At 47.9% G+C, this 20,664-nt stretch overlaps 1 protein-coding gene across 1 annotated transcript in view; it reads right to left on the reverse strand.

Moving 5' to 3' along the window:
• The window catches only part of TRPC7 (transient receptor potential cation channel subfamily C member 7), a 146,504-nt gene that overhangs the window by 16,800 nt on the left and 109,040 nt on the right, over window positions 1-20,664 (reverse strand). Inside the window, exons 6-7 of the mRNA XM_059174643.1 lie at window positions 18,094-18,327; window positions 13,894-14,158 (exon numbers count right to left, since the gene is read on the reverse strand). Of these exons, the coding sequence (XP_059030626.1) occupies window positions 13,894-14,158; window positions 18,094-18,327 (499 nt within the window). The remainder of the gene's footprint in view (window positions 1-13,893; window positions 14,159-18,093; window positions 18,328-20,664) is intronic.

A 20,664-nucleotide genomic window follows, 5' to 3' on the forward strand; every position in this document is an offset into this window, starting at 1 on the left:
GCCATGCAGCTCACTCAAGGTAGCTACTGCGCGTGGTGCTGGTAGGGGAGTGTGGGGGGAGATCTGACTTTTCGGACACTGCTCTTTGACTCTTTAGAGACTGTGAACTTGTCAGGATCCGCTAGCTTTAAGATGAAGACCCAAGCATGTTTGACCATCTGTACTTTGTGGCAAGGACCTCACATCAGGTTTCCAACAGAGAATTCAATCAGAAAGCTGGGTTTGGGTTGGGCGGTTTAGAACGCCCCCGGGCATCCGCTAACGTCTGAATGGTTACATACAGTGTTTTCGGTTTGCATCCGAATTTGGGGTACATTATGAGACAGCACTTTCTTTTTTCCTCTTTAACATTTCAGGTTTTCAGCACTCACCCACAAGTGGCCAGGTTTAGCTAGATCTCAAAAAAAAAAAAACAAAAACAAAAACAAAAACAAAAACCAGCGTTTCTTAAGGATTGGTATTTATCTGACAAGATGTAACAAAAATACTAGCACTTGTCACTTTGGCTACAAAATCCAGCTCTAACTTGCCTGAATCTTCGGCTCTTCTGTGTGTGAGTCCGTGTGGGCGTATGTGTATGTGTGTGTCTAGCCAGCTGTTTGACTCAGTCCCAATGCATCCCAGAGTCTGAAAACTGAAGTGGGTTTTTGTTGTTATTGTGTGTTTCCAGTGTCTCTGAAAACTTTGGAATATTTGGAATATTTGATTCATTTTACTTTTAATAAGGAGGAATTTCTTTTTTTTCTTTCTTTTTTTTTTAAAGATTTTATTTATGTATTTGTCAGAGAGAGAGAGGGAGAGAGAGCGAGCACAGGCAGACAGAATGGCAGGCAGAGACAGAGGGAGAAGCAGGCTCCCTGCTGAGCAAGGAGCCCGATGTGGGACTTGATCCCAGAACACCGGGATCATGACCTGAGCTGAAGGCAGCTGCTTAAGCAACTGAGCCACCCAGGCATCCCAATAAGGAGGAATTTCTTTGGGAGTTTGGAAGTCATGACTGAGTATCCAGCATTCCTCTAGAGCCCCAGCTCCGGATGCCATTCTGAGAAACAGAGGAACACACTGCCTTCTTGGGCGAGATCCATTTTGTGTGAAATGGCCATCACTGGCCACGATTCTCTACAGGTATTGGCTTCTGTTAAGAAGGGAGCTTTTGGTTATCATCCTAGTGGAAGGGAACAATGGCAGAGAGACTCCAGAACCGCCCCAATCCAGGACAGCAGGATGTGATCTCTCTGACAGTTGTTCCCTTCCTAGCTGGATCAGCGGGAAACTGGAGGGCACACGATCTGAGCAAGGGACTGGGCAGGCAGGCCCTGGTCCCAGGTGACGCTCTTACCGTGGACGCTGTACGAAACAGATCACGTATGCAACTGAGTGATGCTTTACAGAAATTCATCTTCCCTTGCTTCCCTTGGAAAACCCCACAAACCTTTGGCTGACACAAATGGAGCAAGCAATTACAGAACTTTCAGGGAAAATTCTCTGAATTTTGATTAGGGAAAATGGCCTAGATTTGGAGTGGTTTTTTTTTTTTTCTTTCTCATTTGCTTCTGGCTATTCATTTTGCCACTAAGCTCTGTTTTATCCTTGATGGCTTCACTTGGGCATTTTGTGTAACAGAGTAATTTAAAGAAGGCAGAGACAGCCCACTAAGCAGTGTGTATTGTGATAAAAGAACATTCACAGATCTCTAAATGCATGGCTTAGCTCCCCCTCCTTTGGTTCCCTCCCTCCACAACCACCACCACCCCCACTTGGAATACGAATTCTTTAGGTTTGTTATCTGGCTTCTGTACAATCTTTACACCTGTTTCATTTCTATTCTATAGATCAAGGATTAGCCTCCAGACCTGAATTTGGCTATGACCTACAGGCGTAACTAATCATAAGAGGCTCAGACTCATTCTGAGCCTGGGATTTCCAGAGTCAAAGTGACCCCCTCCAGAGCAGTAACACATGCACCCAACTGGGCAGGAAGGGGTCTTAGCCAAAGTATGCATTTTTAATCTCTTGTAAGCTCTTTCAGGACTATCTATATCCCTCTGTCCTCTTATTATGGGGCAAAATGGGTCATCATAGCAAAGACCTCCTTTAAAGTAAAGCCAGGTCTACTGGCTTGAATCATCCTCAATGGCTAGACCCACTATTGATTGGGTCTTTTGTTTACCCCTCTTTCTTTTTTTAAATTAAATTTATTTATTTTCAGCATAACAGTATTCATTATTTTTTCACCACACCCAGTGCTCCATGCAATCCGTGCCCTCTATAATACCCACCACCTGGTACCCCAACCTCCCACCCCCCCCCCCCGCCACTTCAAACCCCTCAAATTGTTTTTCAGAGTCCATAGTCTCTCATGATTCACCTCCCCTTCCAATTTACCCCAACTCCCTTCTCCTCTCTAGCTCCCCATGTCTTCCATGCTATTTGTTATGCTCCATAAATAAGTGAAACCATATGATAATTGACTCTCTCTGCTTGACTTATTTCACTCAGCATAATCTCTTTGAGTCCCGTCCATGTTGCTACAAAAGTTGGGTATTCGTCCTTTCTGATGGAGGCATAATACTCCATAGTGTATATGGACCACATCTTCCTTATCCATTCGTCCGTTGAAGGGCATCTTGGTTCTTTCCATAGTTTGGTGACCATGGCCATTGCTGCTATAAACATTGGGGTACAGATGGCCCTTCTTTTCACTACGTCTGTATCTTTGGGGTAAACACCCCCTCTTGATGTGATCTGGACTAACCCAATAGACTAATTTTGTTGTCATTGTCTCTCAGACGGGACCTCATGGGCTGAGTTATGCACAGTTAGCTGGGCTAAATGGGAGGCAGTACAGAATTTTATTCATAGCTCCACCTATACAACTAAATTCTGAGTAGAATTGAAGAGCTCAATGTTTAAAAATGACACAATAGAAGGCTAGACTAAAATATTGCTATTTATATAATATTTGGCTGGAAGATGTTTCAGAAGCCAGAAAGGGAAAGATGGAGGGATTTGACAACATAAAACTTCACTCATATACAACAAAGATGTAATAACTAACAATGTAGGGCAAAAGACTAAGTGAGAAAAGAATTTGTATCTCCAATACACATGACAGTGTCAGATACTGGGGGTCTTTCTTATATAAAGAGATCTTATTAATCAATATGAAAATGACAGACATCTTAGCAGGAGGAAAAAGGGGGGAAAGAAACTTCTATGAAAACGATGCTTTTTTAGGGTGACAATAGCTCCATAATTAACTTGAAGTGTCATGCTAGTGGCATCCTCTGGTTTAATATGTGGTAGGAAATAAAGGAAACTTGTCCTCACTGACCTGCGTGGGAAAAGGCTGTGTTACTTTGACCTTGGAAACCTACCATAATATATTCTCAGAGAGAAAGCTGGCCTTGGAAGGGAGCCAAATAGTATGCTACTAATGCCAAGAGCTTGGGCACTAGAGCTGGCCTCAATATTTCATGAGGTCACGATGCTCCCTGAGTCATGAATTAATTATCACCCACAATTTTCAGGAGCTAGGGGACCCAGGGCATGGGGGAGAAGGCCAGTCACTGTGGAGGGTGGGTGCTATCTTTTAGGAAGAAAGTATCTTGGAACTGGCTTAGCTGATAATCACCATGAAGCTACTTGTCTCACAAAAAACCCCTACTGTCAACCAGTGGGTCTCAAGGCTAAATGTGAGGTTCTTTACTCAAAGGGATAGTGGTCATGGGCTCCACGTCCTCCTCCTAACCCCTCTGGCTACCTACAGAGTTAGTCACAGACTCCTTCAGCTGTATCAATCACGGGAAGCTTCAGGAACATAGAGGAGTGAGAATAGCACAGGTGCATGCCTGGGTTCAAATCCCAGCTCCACTATGACCTGGCTGTGGGTATCTGGCCATGTTACCAAACCTCTTTGAGTCTCTGTTTACTCACCTATGAAAGGGAATAGATGTGCCTTCCTAGGGAAGTTGCTGTCAAGATTAAATGAGGTGGAGGTCCCACCTAAAGCAAACCCAGCAGGGCAGCAGAACGCTGAAAGTCTGGAGTAGGCAAGCCTGCCTGCCTGGTCTCGCCCAGGATCACACCCAGCCCTGTGAGCCCCTCCAGGGCCGCCAGGCAGGGCTGAATGGAGCTAAATCATTCATATGCCATTGACCTCACTGAACAAGACTATCTTCCTTCCCACCTGCAAAAATCATCACAAACCCTTGATTTCACGCAAATCCTCTTTCTGACTTCTCCAGCTCAGGCTGTCTTATGACATTTGACTCTTGGCTTGTACGTGGAAGGGACTGGAAAGTGGAGTCAGTAGGCCGCCCTAGCCTAAGCAGTGCTCCTAGTGAAGGGAGAGAGAGCGAGCTCCTGTGAGTGATGTTGAATAGGGCTGTGATTCACACTGCTCCCACTGTGCGGGGGTGTGTCGGGGGAGAAGGTTGGGGCTGATCTGTCAGGCAGAAGGCGGGAGCCTGGTAATCAGCGCTCTCCCAGGCCCGTCTCGCCTGGATAATGGGGCTTTAATAACACGTTGCCCGAAGAGGCGGTTGTGTATGGGTCTCAGAGAACAAACTGATCAACAAGGAGAGGGTTTGGGGGCAATTGTTAGGAAAATTGCTGCTGCTTCAGAATGCCATGATGCCCTCCCCCTGGTGTGGGAACTCTGCCTCCCCACTTCCCCATAAAACAGTTCAGTTCGATTACCTACCCCGATCTGCACAGAGCAGGCTAAAATTAAGAGGGAGGCTAGCATCCCAGCATCCAGGCTGGGATGATGAATAACAGTGTTTGAAATATATGGAGACCCCACCAGAGCCCCGGGGTTCCCTAATGCCTGCACCCATAGATCCAGAGCACCCAGGCTGGGCTCAAAGGGCGGCACACAGAGGCAAGTGCCTGAGGAAGCCTGAGGCTTGGCCTTTGGGCCCCACAAGCTTGTGTTCCCTGAAGGACCTCTCTTGGCTTATCCCGGCTCCTAAATGAGGAGTTGGATTCAATGTCTCCAGAAGGAGAGGAGGCTTGCCCCCGGATCAGTGCCAAGGAACAGGGGTGCACAAAGCCTGTGAAGCCCAGATTTATTCCTTCAGGGATGCCTGGGGACCTGCTTGCTCCTCCGAGGGCAGGGCTGTGTTTTCTTTGCCATTAGCTCCAGACCCTGGGACAGAATGGAGCACCACTGAAAGCGCTCAGTAGACTCTGATGAATGAATGGGGGGGGGCTGATCCCAGGCTCTGGGCGGGGGGGGGGGGGGCTCTGGTGAGGTCCTCAGAACTCACTTTCTCTGTCAGGTTTGCCTGTAGGCTTCAGGCCATGTCCCAACCTCTCCGTGTCTTCTGTTAATCTAGCTGTACCATGGGAAAACTACAATCTCTCCTTCACAGGGGTGTTGTGACGATTCAAGGAGTTAACTGATTGCTTGGGAAGTGCATGAAAGATGACTGCCTGGCAGGTAACCCATGTGCCATCAGTGTTATTATTAGCATAATAATAACACTTATTATTAGCATTAGTTTTTTCTTTCTTTCTGAATCGCAGGAGGCCCCCGGGTCAGGTTAAAAGGTTCTCAGCATAACCCTTTGAAAAAAGCAGTTAGACCTTGGCCCTCTCTTTGAGTGGCTTTCCCAGGGCTGACAGTCTCTCCTGTCATCTGGGAGGCCTCAAGGCCCCTCCTAGTGAGACTCCTGGCACCCCACCTCCACTCACATAGCCCTGCTGGCTCCAGACTGCCACATCTCAGCACTTCTTCAGCCTGGAGGACACTTTCCCTTTTGTCTCCGCGTGGCTGCCTACCTTAGCCTCCTCATGCAGTGGGGCTAAACTTGACTGTCACCAGCTCAGGTAGCTCCTGTCTGACATTTTGGCCGAAGGAGGCCTCCCTCGTTACTCTTCTGCTCAGTGTTTTAATATCTTTCCTAACCCTCAGCACTTAATCTATAATGACCTCTGTCTCTTTGTTTAGTCTTTTAACTATCTTCAGCCTCTTGTCTCTCTTTTACTGTTCACAGAGGAGTGTGACTTCCATGAGGGCTGGGCCTGCTGACTGGCACACGGCTTTGTCATCGGTGATGGATAGTGCCTTGCTGGTAGTAGGGACTCAGTCAACATTTTTGGTCAGTGAAGGATCGAATCCTGAGGAAATGAGGCACGAGGTGACTTAGTCTTAGCCGGCTGGCTTCAGGCCTGCCCAAGAACTATACTTGTGATAATATTTCTGGAGCTAACCCTGCACAGCCTGGTCTCCTCATTCTGTCACTTTGAGGAAGGACAGTCTGACCCCATTTCCATCCTAGAATGGAATGTTATTGATAAAAAGGTAGGGCTTTCTCCTCATGAAGGCAGCAACAATCAATCTGAGAACAAGATGGAGGACGCGGGGCAGGGCCTGAAAGTGTGCTGTGAAGACATCATCAAAGAGAGCACATTTTCTGGGTACCATCAAGCCGTTCCCTCATGAATTGTGGGCTCTTGGCCTGTTGCAGAAGCTTAAAGGTACCAGGCTTTTAAAATTTTATGTCATGAATAACATGAGGAAAGGACATAAATACACATTATATGGTAGTGGAATGCCTGCTGTAACAGGCATAATCATTCTTCTGAACTAGTCCAGGAAAAGAGCTATATTTTTATCACTTCTTAGAGAATTATGCCAAGAAGAGGATTCAAACGCCTTTTTTGACAGACAGTGGTCATTTCCAGATGCCCGGGCTCTCTGAGCCCGAGCCGCACCCCCTTCCGTGACTACGGCTGCCTGTTCCACCACGTCTAAGGACTTTCCTGCTACTGTCTCCTCATGACAGCGGCTGTAGTAAACTCCCCATTCCCCCAAATCCTTATACCTAGCTTGCATTTAAACGATGAAAGGCAAAATTCTAACTTTCAAGATGTGGTAAACTATGTTGTAACCCTTCTGTATCAGAGATGCTCAGATTTCAGCACAGACCCAGAAGAATCTGTCCCCTCTGAAGCCCTGTAGGCTGATTCCACTCCCAGTTCCCACTGACAGACACGGGCAGCGTGTTCTGCCCCAAGAACATGGTAGACAGCCGTGGTCTTGCCATGCCACAATGTGACCTTTCCTTGGTTTCTCTTGGTTATAATGAGTTTTACTAGGGCTGGCAGTGGGATCTAGACTCCGCAGCCCTTGCAGGGCCCTCCTCTGCAGCCAGACCCTTCTTGGCAATACGGCTCTTGGCTGTCCGGATGCCCCACTGGTCCATCACTTCCTTAGCGATACCTTGGGGCTCTTCTGGCTCATCTGTCTCACTTATTTCCTTTTTTTTTCTCTTCCACGGGCCAGGGAAATTTTAGAATCTTTTGTTTGCAAAGCACAGAATGGCATTTTTAGTTGAAGAGCCTATGTTGTTCCTTTAGCAAGTGTCTGCATGGCCCCCGGTGCTAAGTAGGGGGCCGTCCTTCTCAAGACCCTCTGGTTGCTTCAGCCTGTAGGACACGAACTTCACCCAAGACACCAAGTGTGAACCTGAATCTGAGTCTTTGCCTCTAGCTCTGCTGTGTAGGGGTCCCGCGGAAGGTTAAAGCTCCACTTTCTCCCCTGAATCACCAAGGACCTTGGCTTTCTTCCCATCCTGTGCTCCTCCAGATTATCTCTCCCAGATCCTCCTGGGGCCTTCCCAACGTCAAAAGCCCGAAATCATCCTCCTTCCCTCTCAACCCCCACATCAGTCAGTCGCCACATCTCCACTCCAGCCTCCTCAGTGTCCCTTCTCCATGCCATTGCCACTCCTTGGGGTCCTGACCTCTCTCAGGTGGCTCCCTCTCCCAGCCACCCAACAGACCACATTCCCCACTCTTGGGAGCTGCCTTTCTCTCAAGTTCCCTTCTTGCAGAACATCCTGGTTTATAAACATGCCCCCATTCTATGATTTTTTTGATTAACATCTGTCTTCCCAACCAGTCTGCTAGTTCCATGAGGGGAGGAGCTGTGACTGGCTTCAGTCACGATAAAATCTTGAGCTGGGGCTTCCCCTCCCACTCTTTCCAGTCCATCCTTTGCACAGTTGCCCCAGCACACTCCCCAAAGGCAGATCTTCTTTCTTTTAAAAAGGTCTTAGCAGAGACTCTAACTCCCTCTCAGGACCCTAACACCCTTCAGAATCTGGATCACCTTATATAATCTTCCCTCTTTTCCCCAAAAATCCTCTGCTCTTTTACCCCCTGTGCAGGCTAGAATACCCTCCAAGTCATTCTCCAAGACCCTCCATGGCCACCTCCTCCACGAAGCCTTCCCTGACTCTGCCAGTTGGCGTTCAGTGCTTCTTTGTCACCGTGCTGCCCCAGTACCCGCTGATGATGATCACGTGGTGTAACAACTGAGGCTATGTGTTTCCGAATCCCCCACTTGTCTACGAGCTCCTCAGGGAGAAGAGGATTGTCTTATCAGTCAATCCCTGTCATCCCAGGGCAAACACAGAACGCGGCTTTGCGTAGCTGTCACTCAAATGAGCACACTTCGGGATAGAAACCTACTTTACCCAGGGGCCAAGCTCAGGCTGCGTATTTAGAGACAAGGTACGTAGGTTCTCAGTGATAACCACATCTGAATTCAGCATGCTCTTCTTTAGAATTTTGTGTTGCAAGAAAGTGACCCAACTTTTCAAGAGACCCCCGCCCCCTCCATTTTAGAGTAGAGGCTTTGCTGTGGGAGTGGGGATCCCACTCTTGGGAATTGCAGGTCAAAATGTGGAGGACAGGAGTCATGCAGATCTGGGTTCAAATCCATCCCCTCCTTGGCTCTGGGATTTGGGCCAGTCTAGTATCTCTCTGAGTCTTAGCTTTCTGGTGGTGGATATCTGTCATTCCATGGTTTGGAGGAGGAAGTGGGAGAGCAGATCATGTGTGTGTTCAAGGAGTTGTTCAACAACAGGGTGAGACAGCATTGCTGGGCCATGTGTGGGCAGGCTTGCCAGAGCTTCTCCCCCTGCCCCAGTGCACCCTTCCACCCAGATTCATGGGAAGGAGGAGCTGGCTTTTCTGTGGCTTTGCACTGCTGGGGGAGCTGAATCAGCACCTCCTGCTCCTGGTGGCCAAATGAGTCTCACCCTTTACAGAACGTGCAAATTTTCCATAACTGTCATGGAAAACGGAAGCTTCGAGTTTTGCTTAGCACTGCTGAAGCTCCTTCCATTAAAATGATTCCTAAGGAGACATAATAACCTTAGGAGAGGTATTATTTTTGATTAGAAAAGTCTCAACCCAGCTGTGCTATGAAGCTGACTCCACAACAGCCTGGCAGAAAAGGCCAGCTGACTTGTTTTTGGGGAGGCAGAACCCCCATTTACTGTCCAGTCAGAATGAACTAGGGGAGGCCAAGTTCACCCAAAGGGGGAGACCAGGAGCCCATTGTGAGTCGTGAGTGGTGTCAGAAAGCTCTTCACGTCCCTGCTCTGGGTCACCTCCTTGGCCCCAGTACCTCCCGTTCTCTGTGTACCTGTCCTGCCATGGTCACCCTCAGAGTAGAGGGAAGGCTACCCACTTTGTACACATTCATCCCAAGCTGCATTTCATCCACAAGCTGAGGATTTTTTTGTCTCTCTCTCTCTCTTCTTTTTTTTTTCTAAAGTAGTCTCCATGCCCAGCACAGAGCCCACCGGGGGGCCTGAACTCACGACTCTAAGATCAAGACTTGAGCTGAGATCAAGAGTCAAACGCCCAGCCGATGGAGCCAACCCTGTCTCTCTTTTTCTAACACCATAACCACAGTGCTGGGACCCCATGGTTTTCATAAGTTTCTAGGCTGAAAATCCCCAAATGACCCCCTCAAAAGGCAAATCCTCTTTGTCTACAGACTTCCACGATAAAGTAAAAAATACATTCCTAATGCGAACAAAATTCCTAACAGAATCAAAAACTTAAAGAATTTTTTCAAGACAGAGCAGTGTCTGGCTGGTGCCTTGCTCAGCTTTCTCTCCGCTTCCTGACCCCTGTCGTGGGAAACTTTGATTTTGTACTCTGAGAGCATAAAACTTGTCTGAGCGCCGTCTCTCCTTCCCCTTTGGACATTTGCAGTTTCTCACAGAAGCTACTTGGGGATAATGAGCTGCCAGCAGGTGCACAATCTGTCATGCCCAGACAGGCCCAGCTCACCAGCCAATGACCCAGGCACTCACGTCCCTGCCCTCCTTCAGCCAGTCCCCGGCACAGCGGCTGAGAAAAATAACCCAGATCTTCAAGAGCGCCCTTGGTTCTGAAGTGGACGGAGGCTGACAAGTTGGGAACCGTTCACAGACTCTGACTGTCCAGAGCTTGCTGGATGCTGGATCTGGCTACCTGTTCTGACTTGAACTTACAAAGGCAAATCCCATCTGCAGAGCCAGAAGTCTCCTAGGAAGACACTTCCTTGGGTGAACAAGCCCTTTGTCTCTGAAATGCACATAGCCGAGAGTGGCCTCTTTCTCTCCATGTGAGTAAAGATGAGGTTGGATAGCGTCAGTCTAGGTCACTGTCTAGCTCTTCGCTGAGCTCCCCAAGTGGCTTATTCATCCAGACTTCCGGGCCCTACCCTAATTATTGCAATTAGACTCTCTAGAGGGTCAGGCCTGGGACGTCCCCAGTTTAGCCATTTTCCCAGATGAGTCTGGTGTGATTGGAGAACCCCTGATCTCAGTTAAGGCTGTTCATCCATGTGTTTGTTTATACCTGCGCAGAATTAGTTCAAGCTGTCTGTTTTCTTCTAATCCTCTCACTGGTCTGTTGGATGGAGGGAATGGGAATTTGGGTTGGGGAGGGAAGAACTAGAACATGTTGGGGGTCGGAGCTGGGCTGGGCTGAGGGCTAAGGGTCTGTTGTTGGTAGAGAGACTTTTCCTCTCTTTCCATTGGTCCCAGAATGTCCCCACCCCTCTCTTTCGGGATAACACTGTAACTTGGTGGGATTCAGGTGGGACTGGCTTCTGCGATCTGAACGGGGACTGTACTGCTCCTGGGTGAGCAGGGGTCATCAGGGACAGCAGTCTCTTAGCCTAACAGCTGACTTTCGAAGGGTCCTCTGGAACAGCCTTTAGGACCCCAGCTGCCCTTCGACATGACAAGTGTGGGGTTGAGGGGAAGATACCTGCCATGTGCTCTAGCCCAAATTTCCCTTCTGGAGGACTGAGTCTTCTGACTCTGTAGAAACAGACAGGGTACCCATCTTACCCTACAGGCTCAAAATTCCACAGGAGAGAAGCCCCCTTCCCCCGTAGGAAGGCCAGAGGGAAAATCCCAAGCTCGGCAGGGCAGCCTGGAGATGGGTTACTCTGAAGCAAATGTTCTCCTGAGGTGGGGGTGGGGGGGGGTCATTCGATTTTATCATCAGCGTAGCTGGCATGCAGAATAGTTCTGAGTCCCCTAGAGCATACATCTCATTTACCCTAACATGGCTTTCTGCTGATGAAAGATCTCTTAGGGGGACCTGCTCCAGGGAGCAGTCAAAAGGTAAAAGATGACATTTACAAAAATCCATTCTTTCCTCCACACCTCGCTGCTCTATTGACTGTTTCCCTGTTCAATCACACCGTCTTGCTGCTGCACGTCCCATTTTAGGAACTGCCAAGGCCATAAATATCTCATCCTTTCTCTACCGTACTCACTGCCCCCATATCTTTTCATTCCTTCCCCATCCTGGGGCACCTGGGTCCTCTTTGGTTGGGTCCCTTCTGTCTGGAAGGTCTCCATGTGGTTCCCAGGACTTGGGACAAGCCAACTGTATTGCCCCTGTCTTCCACTTTCCTCTTTCCCCCTGGCTTTTTCTTTTTCTTTCTTTCTTTCTTTTTTTTAATTTAAATACTTTATTTATTTATCTGACAGAGAGAGACAACGAGAGAGGGAACATAAGCAGGGGGAGTGGGAGAAGAAAAAGCAGGCTTCCCGCTGAGCAGGGAGGCTGATGCAGGGCTGGATCCCAGGACCTTGGGATCATGACCTGAGCTGAAGGCAGATACTTAACAACTGATACTTAACTCATATATAAGGCAGATACTTAACTGAGCCACCCAGGTGCTCCCCCCATGGCTTTTCCTGATCCCAAAGCTACACTGTATAGGTCAGCTATATCCAGCTGAGAATTATGGCCAGGTCAGCCCTGCCCTTAAATCGTGACCCTTTTCATTCTCTCCTGTGTCCTGACACTGATGTTCTGAGCAGCTCTGGGCCTGTAGGGCAGGCTCCCTGTGAGGAGCAGGGAGAGAGAGAGCACAGAACACCCAGGCCAAGAGAGATGGAGCCCAAGTTCACATGGTCAGATTCCCAGTCCAACGCTGACCCTACCACCTTGAACCTGGCTTTGTTTCTTCTGTTCCTTCTGTCATTCACATTCCTGAAGAATTTAGTGAGCTGGGAATTGCTCAGGAAACCTGTGTAGCTGGGCTCAGCCATTTATACCTGTTAAGAAACAAATCCCAGGCCCCCTCAGGGCTCCTGGGGCCCCAGGTCAGGAGTGCTAACCCTGCAGGTCCCAGCTGGAGTCACGTGTCTGGAGATGTGACTGTCCTTCTCTCAAGATTCTGGGTGGCACTTTGAAGAAGGCAGGGAGGAGTTCTGAGCCTGGGCAGGCCGGGGAAGGACCTAGGCTGGAAATAGCACGCTAGCCCTTACATAACCCCTTCTTTATTCCTAAGGGCATTTATGAACAAGGCAGGGAGTCATTTCCATTTTACAGGTGAGGACAGAGAGGCACGGATAAATCAGCTGACCTGGCATAAGGTCATCAGCCAGTAAACACCTGTGTCAGGATGGAAGCTCAGGTCTGCCTGACTCTGCTCCTAGACCACTGCTCAGTGCCACTGATGGTCCTCTAAGACACCGCGTGGCATCCCCCACACCTCGGAGGAGCCCTGGGTCTGCATGGACACAGGCTCCGGGGACTCAGTACCATCTCCACGTGGGAGGCTATGGCACCTGTCTTGCTCAGCGTGTGGCAGCTACTTCTGGACCCTAAGGTCCGTTGGCTCGACAGTGCCTTGCTTCAGGCTTGTGCACGTGCCTCTTGTCTCCCTGCCCAACCCTTCCCCTCTGCGCTGAACCCCGTGACGCTGCCGGACTTGCTCAGTGCCCACGCCCTGGAGCCGGCTTGCCCAGCTGGGCATTCAGAGCTGCTGACCTGCGCACACCCGCATGCCTCCCTCTCACGCTATGTGGCTCTGGCTTCCCCAGGGCTGCCCTGGAGGGGTAGGGGAGTTCATGTCCTCTGGAGCGAGTCTGATTAATGGAAGACAGCAGATGGGAAGGCTCTGGCTGATAAATTGTCTATTTCTCATTCTGATGGGCTATTTGGAGATGCGGTGTTTCTGTATAATCTCCCCAGAGAGTGTGTCATGACCAAGTTGTGCATCCTGATAGATGGTGGCTGGTCAGCACCCTCATCCGCTCGCGCTCCTCCTCCACTTCACTTTCCTTTCTCCTTCAGTCTTACTGCATTTGGATTGCAGCTGCCTTTCTCCAGTAAAGTGTCGGTGTGTGACAGTTGCTCAGGGCTCTGTTTTCTAGGTAGCACAGGTGAACGCAGTGATAATAGTAATTAATAATAATTCCTTCCGCGTATTGAAAGCATACCATGTGGCCACTGTATCATTCCCTGCATATTCATACTATCCCCATTAAGCAGATATTATTTTTATCCCTATTTTAAAGATAAGTAAATGAAAGCTCAGAGAAGTTAAGGAACTTGCTCATGGCTGCACAGCATCTAAGTGGCAAAAGAATTGAAGATCTAATACAGCTTAAAAGTTGGATTCTTTCAAGTCCAGCACCTGAACTCTAAGCCACCCTTAAAGAAAGTTGCCTGAACTTGTAGAAATACCAAGGAAACATGAATCTCTATAAGAAGCCACCTGCCAAAGACTCCGAAGGATTCCTGGGGAGCCCAGGAAGACCCTCTGAGGAGAGCCCTGGGGGTACTCACGTTGTAAAGGCTGGGTTGTACTTCGCACCTCGGTAGTAGGAGTAGAGATTGAACATCCCAATCATGAAGGCCACAAATACCATGATGAAAATGACCATGAACTTGAAGATATCTTTCACGGTCCTCCCCAGGGAGATCTGCAGGGGTCCGAAACTTTCGTTGGCTGGCAGGATGTACGCTATTCGAGAGAAGCTGAGCACGACAGCAATTGCATACAGCCCTTCTGATATGATCTGAGGATCTGAAGGCCACCACTTGTCCCTGGCTGAAAGAAAACAAGCTGGGTTACTCACTGGGGCGACAGTTCTGCTGTGCTGACTTGTCTCTGGCAGAGAAAGCAGTTAGACATCTTTCGAGGTGTCTGACCTCATTGTGGCCTTTCCTGCCCTTGTCTCTAAGTTGATCCCAATACACTGGGATCACCCTCCCTCTGCGAATATGTTGGCCCGTCTGCTGGGAACACCCTTCCCTCACTTCAAGGCCACTTCATTCCCACTCATGCTTTAAGACTTGGGTCAGGTGTCAGCTCTCTTAGGAAGCCTTCTGTGACTCCCACAACTGGGGACAGGCTCCCCATTCCTCTCTTTGCTCCTGCAGTATCCTGTGTGCACCCTTTGTCATGGAACTTTCCATGCTGCTCACTACTCTGTCCTCCTTGCCCATGTTTGGGCTCCACCAGCAGAGGCTGCCCCATCCCCTGCGGAAGCATCATGGGGAAGCAGTGGGGAGGAGCATGGACTCAGAGTCGGGCAGACCCGGGCTTGACAGTGGCCTTTTTACTCAGAGGCTGTATGATCACAACCAAGTCAATTAACCTTTTAGAACTGGATTTTCTCCATTTGTAAACTGGGGATAATATCATTAATCTCACAGAGCTGTCGTGAGGATGAAATACGACCTTGTACGTAAGGCTCTGGCACACAGCGGGTGTTGCTAAATGTTTGTTACATGCCTGACTGAAATACCACAGGTTTGGATGGGCCACAAATCAAAACACACGAGCCCACATGGGGCCAGGAATCTGAAGGGTCTTCCCTGAGAAAATGCTCTAGGGTTTTGTTTCTCAGGCAGCGGTGTCTGGAAGTGTTGCTCTGGGTTTGAGCGTAGGTCTCCAATATGGTGACCAGTCATCCAGGTTTGCCAGCCCTGTTCCAGATGGCAAGAGTCTTGGGACCTGTCTTGGGCTGTGGAGTTTCTGCTTGGCACCTCTGGGGAGGGTCTGATCTGCCTGGAGTGTATTTCTGCAGCAGAACAAAGCTGTGAAGTAAGTGTTCCTATGGCACCAGGAATGGCATCCATCACTAGTAGGGCTCCTGCTACGTGTCAGGACACATAGGGGTTCTCTGGTGAGGGCACCATCTTTATCCTTGGGGTCTGTATGTGGGTATCTGCTGTTGTCACAGTGCCGGGGCAGGAATATTACTGAGATGCTAATACCCTGCAATGCTCCGGACAGACCCATACCATGAAAACTGCTCTGTGAAAAAGCCAAGAGTCTCCCTGTTGAGAAATGCTAAGTGAAACTTAAATTGAGAAACATCGAGAAACTGAAATTAGCCCTTACACGTACATTAGCTGTAATTCTAGCGACAGTCCTGTAGAGTAGATCTTAATATTGCCATTTTCAAGATTGGATTAGGGGTATGGGGTCCTTTTCAAAGCCAGGTAAATGCAGATAGCAAGGAGATGACATAGCAATTCTTGACACCCCTAGGGAGATGGAGGAGGGATTTTATCCTTTATTTTCAAGACTAGACTGTGTTAAACAATTATAATAATAAAGAGCAGCAAGAAACCTTTAGTAAGGGAAGCCAGGCCTCTCTTTGCTACAAGGTTTCATGTAGTGTGTTCTAAATTACATTTGGAAATACAATAAAATTATAGACTCTATGTTCTCATCAGAATCATAACTCAGAAGTCTAGGAAAGACAAGTAAGGAGAACAAATTACATTTTTCCAATATATCTGTCACCCTCCCAGGAGATAAATAACACATTTGGGTAATATGAAATAAGAATTGGCTTCTGCAAAGAGACACCAAAAAGGAATTTCTTTTTTCCCCCCTCCTATAACTTACCATGTTAAACCTCAGCTGTCATAATAAAACCACTTCTATTATCTAGTAAGATAGATTAGCTGTTCTTGGACCCTGGTGGCCAGGCCAGGACTTCTAGTGAAAAACTGTTCTACTTGGACTGGTTTGTCAGAGTTACGATGGGTGTAAAAGCAAAGAGCAGTATGATGATTCAGACGAAGGGATTTTCTTCTTTTTGGCGCTTTTTCCATGAGAAATATTGCCCTATCCCAACCTGGAAAACTGGAATCTGCCTGGGAGCTATAGAGGTTGGAAGGCACCACGGCCTGGATGACCACTAGGGGGCGCTCTTGTCCCGCAACTGCAACACAAGCCACAGCTCTGAGCCAAAAGATTTCCAAGGGCACAGGGTGAACCTCAAAGCAAGGGCAACAATGTGCAGTACTTTGCAGTTGGGGAGACTTTAACACAATCCTTAATAGGAACAGAAGTCACAAGTGGACAATACTGCAGGCCGAATCAGGGCATTAAGAAAATTATCCAATTCAGTATCAAGATTCTCTCATCTCTTCATTAATGAACCCTGAACGGCTCAGAGGTGAAAATACACAAATCCATTTGGCCTTTAACAAATCTGAATTTGCTAAACCAACGAAAAAAGAGTGAATGGTTTGTAATACTAGAAGATTCCTCGTTTCTCAGGAGCTGTGTCCCTACCACATTTACATGTGACATGATCTATATAGAATATGGATAGCACTCAACTACTGTGTTAAATGGCCAGTCCTCGGCAGCTCACGACTTCACCTGACCATGAACATTCTGACGTCACAGGAGCCACGTGACTCCTGGAGCCATCTAACAGGGACTTTTGACACTCAAACCCTTCACGATGGAGCAGCGGTTGTTAATAAATGCCTAGTAAGTGTCCAGCTAGTTTACTGGTAACAATAAAAGAGATCTGTATCTTCTTCCCACTTCTCTTTCCCTTTTAGAACAGAAAGTACAATGCTAGAGCAGGAAAATGAACCAATAGGCAGTATTGATGATAAATGTTACCATTTAGTGAACACTTAATATTTTCAGAGCACGGTGCAAAATTCATATGCACTATCTTATTTAATCTGTAAAAGAACCAGGGTATTATCCTGGTTTTATGTGCGAGAAAATAAAGGCTCCAAAAAGTTAGGCAAACTCAGAGTAAGCTATAGAAGTAGGGTTTGAATCCAGGTGTGACTCCAAAGCCTGGGGACATAAGCACTGTGCCATTCTGCATGGTTTTCAATTCATGTTGGGCCAGGATCCCTTGCTACCCAAGGCATTCCCATATTTCTGAGAACATTGCGAGTGCTGCCATGGAAACACATTCATCATCTGTAAAATAGGGACAGAAAAGACCCCTTTTTGTGAGCTGTTTGTAAGGACTGGAGTTTATGGTGTATGTCTATACAGTTCCTGGCATCTAGTAAGTCCTTAATAAATGGATGCTACAACTCTTACTCTTCCTAAAATTTCAATCTACTACCTCATACTGTATGGTCTTGTGGTTTGAAAGAATTAATGTATCTCCAAAAAACTAATTTGGCCATGAGAAAAGAACTTTTGAGTGTGAGAATCAGGGCCCATCTTTGCACAAAATGCAGGAATCCAGTATAGAAGGACATTTCTTTCATCTCTACATTTCCTCCTAGTGCTCCTGGATTCACATCAGAAATGAGATCTTTGGGGATACCTGGGTGGCTCAGTCAATTAAACGTCTGCCTTCGGCTCAGGTCATGATCCCAGGGTCCTGGGATCGAGTCCCACATCAGACTCCTTGCTCAGCGGGGAGCCTATTTTACCCTCTGCCTGCCATTCCCCCCTGCTTGTGCCCTCTCTCTCTCTTATAAATAAATAAAATCTATTAGAAAAAGAGATCTTTATTTAAAAAACAAAAACCTCCCAGAAACGTTCTAAGAACCTTTCCAAAACAAATCCATCCTTCTTAACACATACAAAAAATTCATTTCTTAGAGTCCTTAATTCCACGCTTTATGAAGCTGTCTGTGCTGCCCAGAGCAGGACCTCTTTGGAGAGGGATCTGCAGGTGGAGTGGTACCACGGGCCCGTGGCCACGCCCCAGGAGGGCGGGTGGAGCAGCGCCCTTCGCCCTTCGTTTGACTCACCATAAGTGAAGTAGGCCACTTCCGGCGGAAGTGAGACATTGTGCAGCGTGTCGTCCTGCACGTGCTGGTCCACATACAGCTGGGCCTCGCTGGCCTTCAGGAAGGCCATGAACCTGGCGGTGAAGGACGCCACGAAGATGGACAGCATCCCGAAATCCAGCAGGTTCCACAGGTGCAGCACGTACTCGCGCGGCCCCTCCTCCCAGATTTCCTTGCATTCGGACCAAATCATTCCTGCGGGAGAGTGAGAAACTCAGGCTCGTTTTCCAGTTCCCTGGGCGTTTGTGACCATAGTGCGGCACGGAGGGAACCAGGGTACGAATGGACGTGGGAGCTCCTGAGAACTGAGCGCGCTCGTAGCCAGCCGCGCGCGGACACGTGTCTTCTTCAAGGGCAGATTTAACAACGGACAGTTCTCAGGCCGCCTGAATACGTGTCACCTGCCCTCTGCTTACAGGTAAACCATCTCCAGAGGTGAGGAGAGAGTTCTCATCCTCTCTTAGGTTCTTGGAGGTAATACAGGAGAAACAGAGGGGCCCTTATTTGTGCATTTTAAGAACTGAGAGGGTTTTAAGGACTCCTCCGGTTCTAAATGAAAGGCGAGGAAACTGAGGTCCGGGGGCGGGGGCGGTGGGAAAGGGCTTTCTGCAGGTCCTACTGAAGACCTGGAACCCCGTTCTCCTAACTCCCACATTGGAGCACTTGATATGTTTCTGTGATTGTTTCAGTGAGAATTCATTTTGAGTTGTTGTTTCTTTAGTTTTTAAAGTAACTTCTTGGATTTTAGATACCTCCAGTCCTAGATGGGCCTTAATTGCTACTTATTGAATAATGTAAAGGCATGTAAACAAAATGTTGCTCGTTGCCCCACCACATCTCTAAGCCCGCCATGAGAGGTGACCTAGAGTGACAGTTGGGTATGTATCCATCTGTACTTGCACTGCCAGTTTGATGGCCACTAGTCACATGTGGACATGGAGCCCTTGAAATGTGGCCATTTGAAAATATGAGAGGCGCTGTGTAAGTGTAACATACCAAATACTAGGTATCAAGGACTTAAAAAAAAAAGTAAAATATCTCAGTTTTTTTTATATCAATCACATGTTGAAGTGACAATATTTTAGATAAATTGGGTTAAATAAAATAGTAATTTCACCATTTTTATTGTAAGGCTGCTGGAAAGTTAGATATGTGGCTTATGTAGATTTGCACTATATTGCTATTCTCTTAATTATTAAAAATGAAATGATTTAGGTTATTAAAACTTAATAACTCTATAGCATTTTGAGCCCTTCCTATGTGCTAGGCACTCTTTGGTGTATGAATGTATTAACTCCGCTGAATCTTGACAGAAAACACAGGAAGTACATCTATTATCTCAGTTTTATGGCTTTACTGTTTCATTAGGTACAGAGAGCTGGACTGTGCCCAGGCAGAAGGCAGATCTGGAGTTTTGAATCTGGAAGGTCTGCCCCTGAAGTCTGTCCTCTTGACCACTCTTATTATTCTGTCTCTTCAGGAAATACAATTGGATTCAAGGCCAGTGATGTGTAGAAAAAACTTGAATATTTTGTAAACGATAGTAAACAGTTTCTATAGCTACTCAAACCTGGGAAATTTTTGATGAAGAACCAGCCATGCTGTGCCTGCATACTTAGGAAGTTAATGTAGTAAGAGGTTGGCTAAGTGACTACTCACTCCCCAGAGGTTAACACTGCCTGCCTCTTTGGGCACTTCCTTGGCTCCTGTGCATCAGACATGAGGGCTTGCCTTTCCCCATCCTCTGCCTCCCTCACTGGCCCTCCTCATCCTCCTTTGTTACTCATCCTCCACCCTCAACCTTCGCCCCCCCCCCCCCCATCTCTTAAAAGCTGCTGCTTTCCAAGGCTTTGACCATTCTTTCCTTGAGTAAGGGTGTCCACGGTTGCATCTTTGTCTTTCATTTCCTTGCAGATGTCCTTCAGGGAAATAAATTCTGATTTTTCTTAAGTGCTTGGAAACGAAATTTCCACTATACAGAGACTGCTGTAAGAGGATGTCCTGCCAGTGCCAGAAATACAGTATACCCTAAGTTGGCCTCCCCATCCCTCCCTAACTCTTAGTCCCCCCATGGCCCACTACCCCCTGTCTTGCAGTCCTGACTCATCAGACTGTCCCCATTGGATCACTGCCATTCTGCAGATCCTCCTCTGGTGGGCTCCCAGATCCATCCTGTCCACTCAATTTTCACTTCTTTTCTCCTTATTCCTCAAGCACACGTTGGATCATGGTCACGTCCCCCTGCAGTATACTCCTCAACCCTAAGATAAAGTCCAGACTGCAGAGCTGGGCTGTCACATATTCCTGTGATCTCTGTCTGTGTCCGTATGTCCTGGAGTTCAGCAGAGCAGCTCTCCCCAATAGTCCCCCAACAGTTCCACCCCAGCCATTTGCTGGTGCTCTTCCAGACTTCAAACACAAGCACGCTGGCAACTGACCACATTATAATACAGTGGCCTTTGAGGACTTCACTGCCTACAAAGCCTGGAGTCGAGGATGATACTAGGAGCAGACAAATGGTCATGGGCAGAG

This window comes from Mustela lutreola, chromosome 5 (assembly GCF_030435805.1).
Source record: "Mustela lutreola isolate mMusLut2 chromosome 5, mMusLut2.pri, whole genome shotgun sequence".
In the NCBI taxonomy this organism is placed as follows: Eukaryota; Metazoa; Chordata; class Mammalia; order Carnivora; family Mustelidae; genus Mustela; species Mustela lutreola.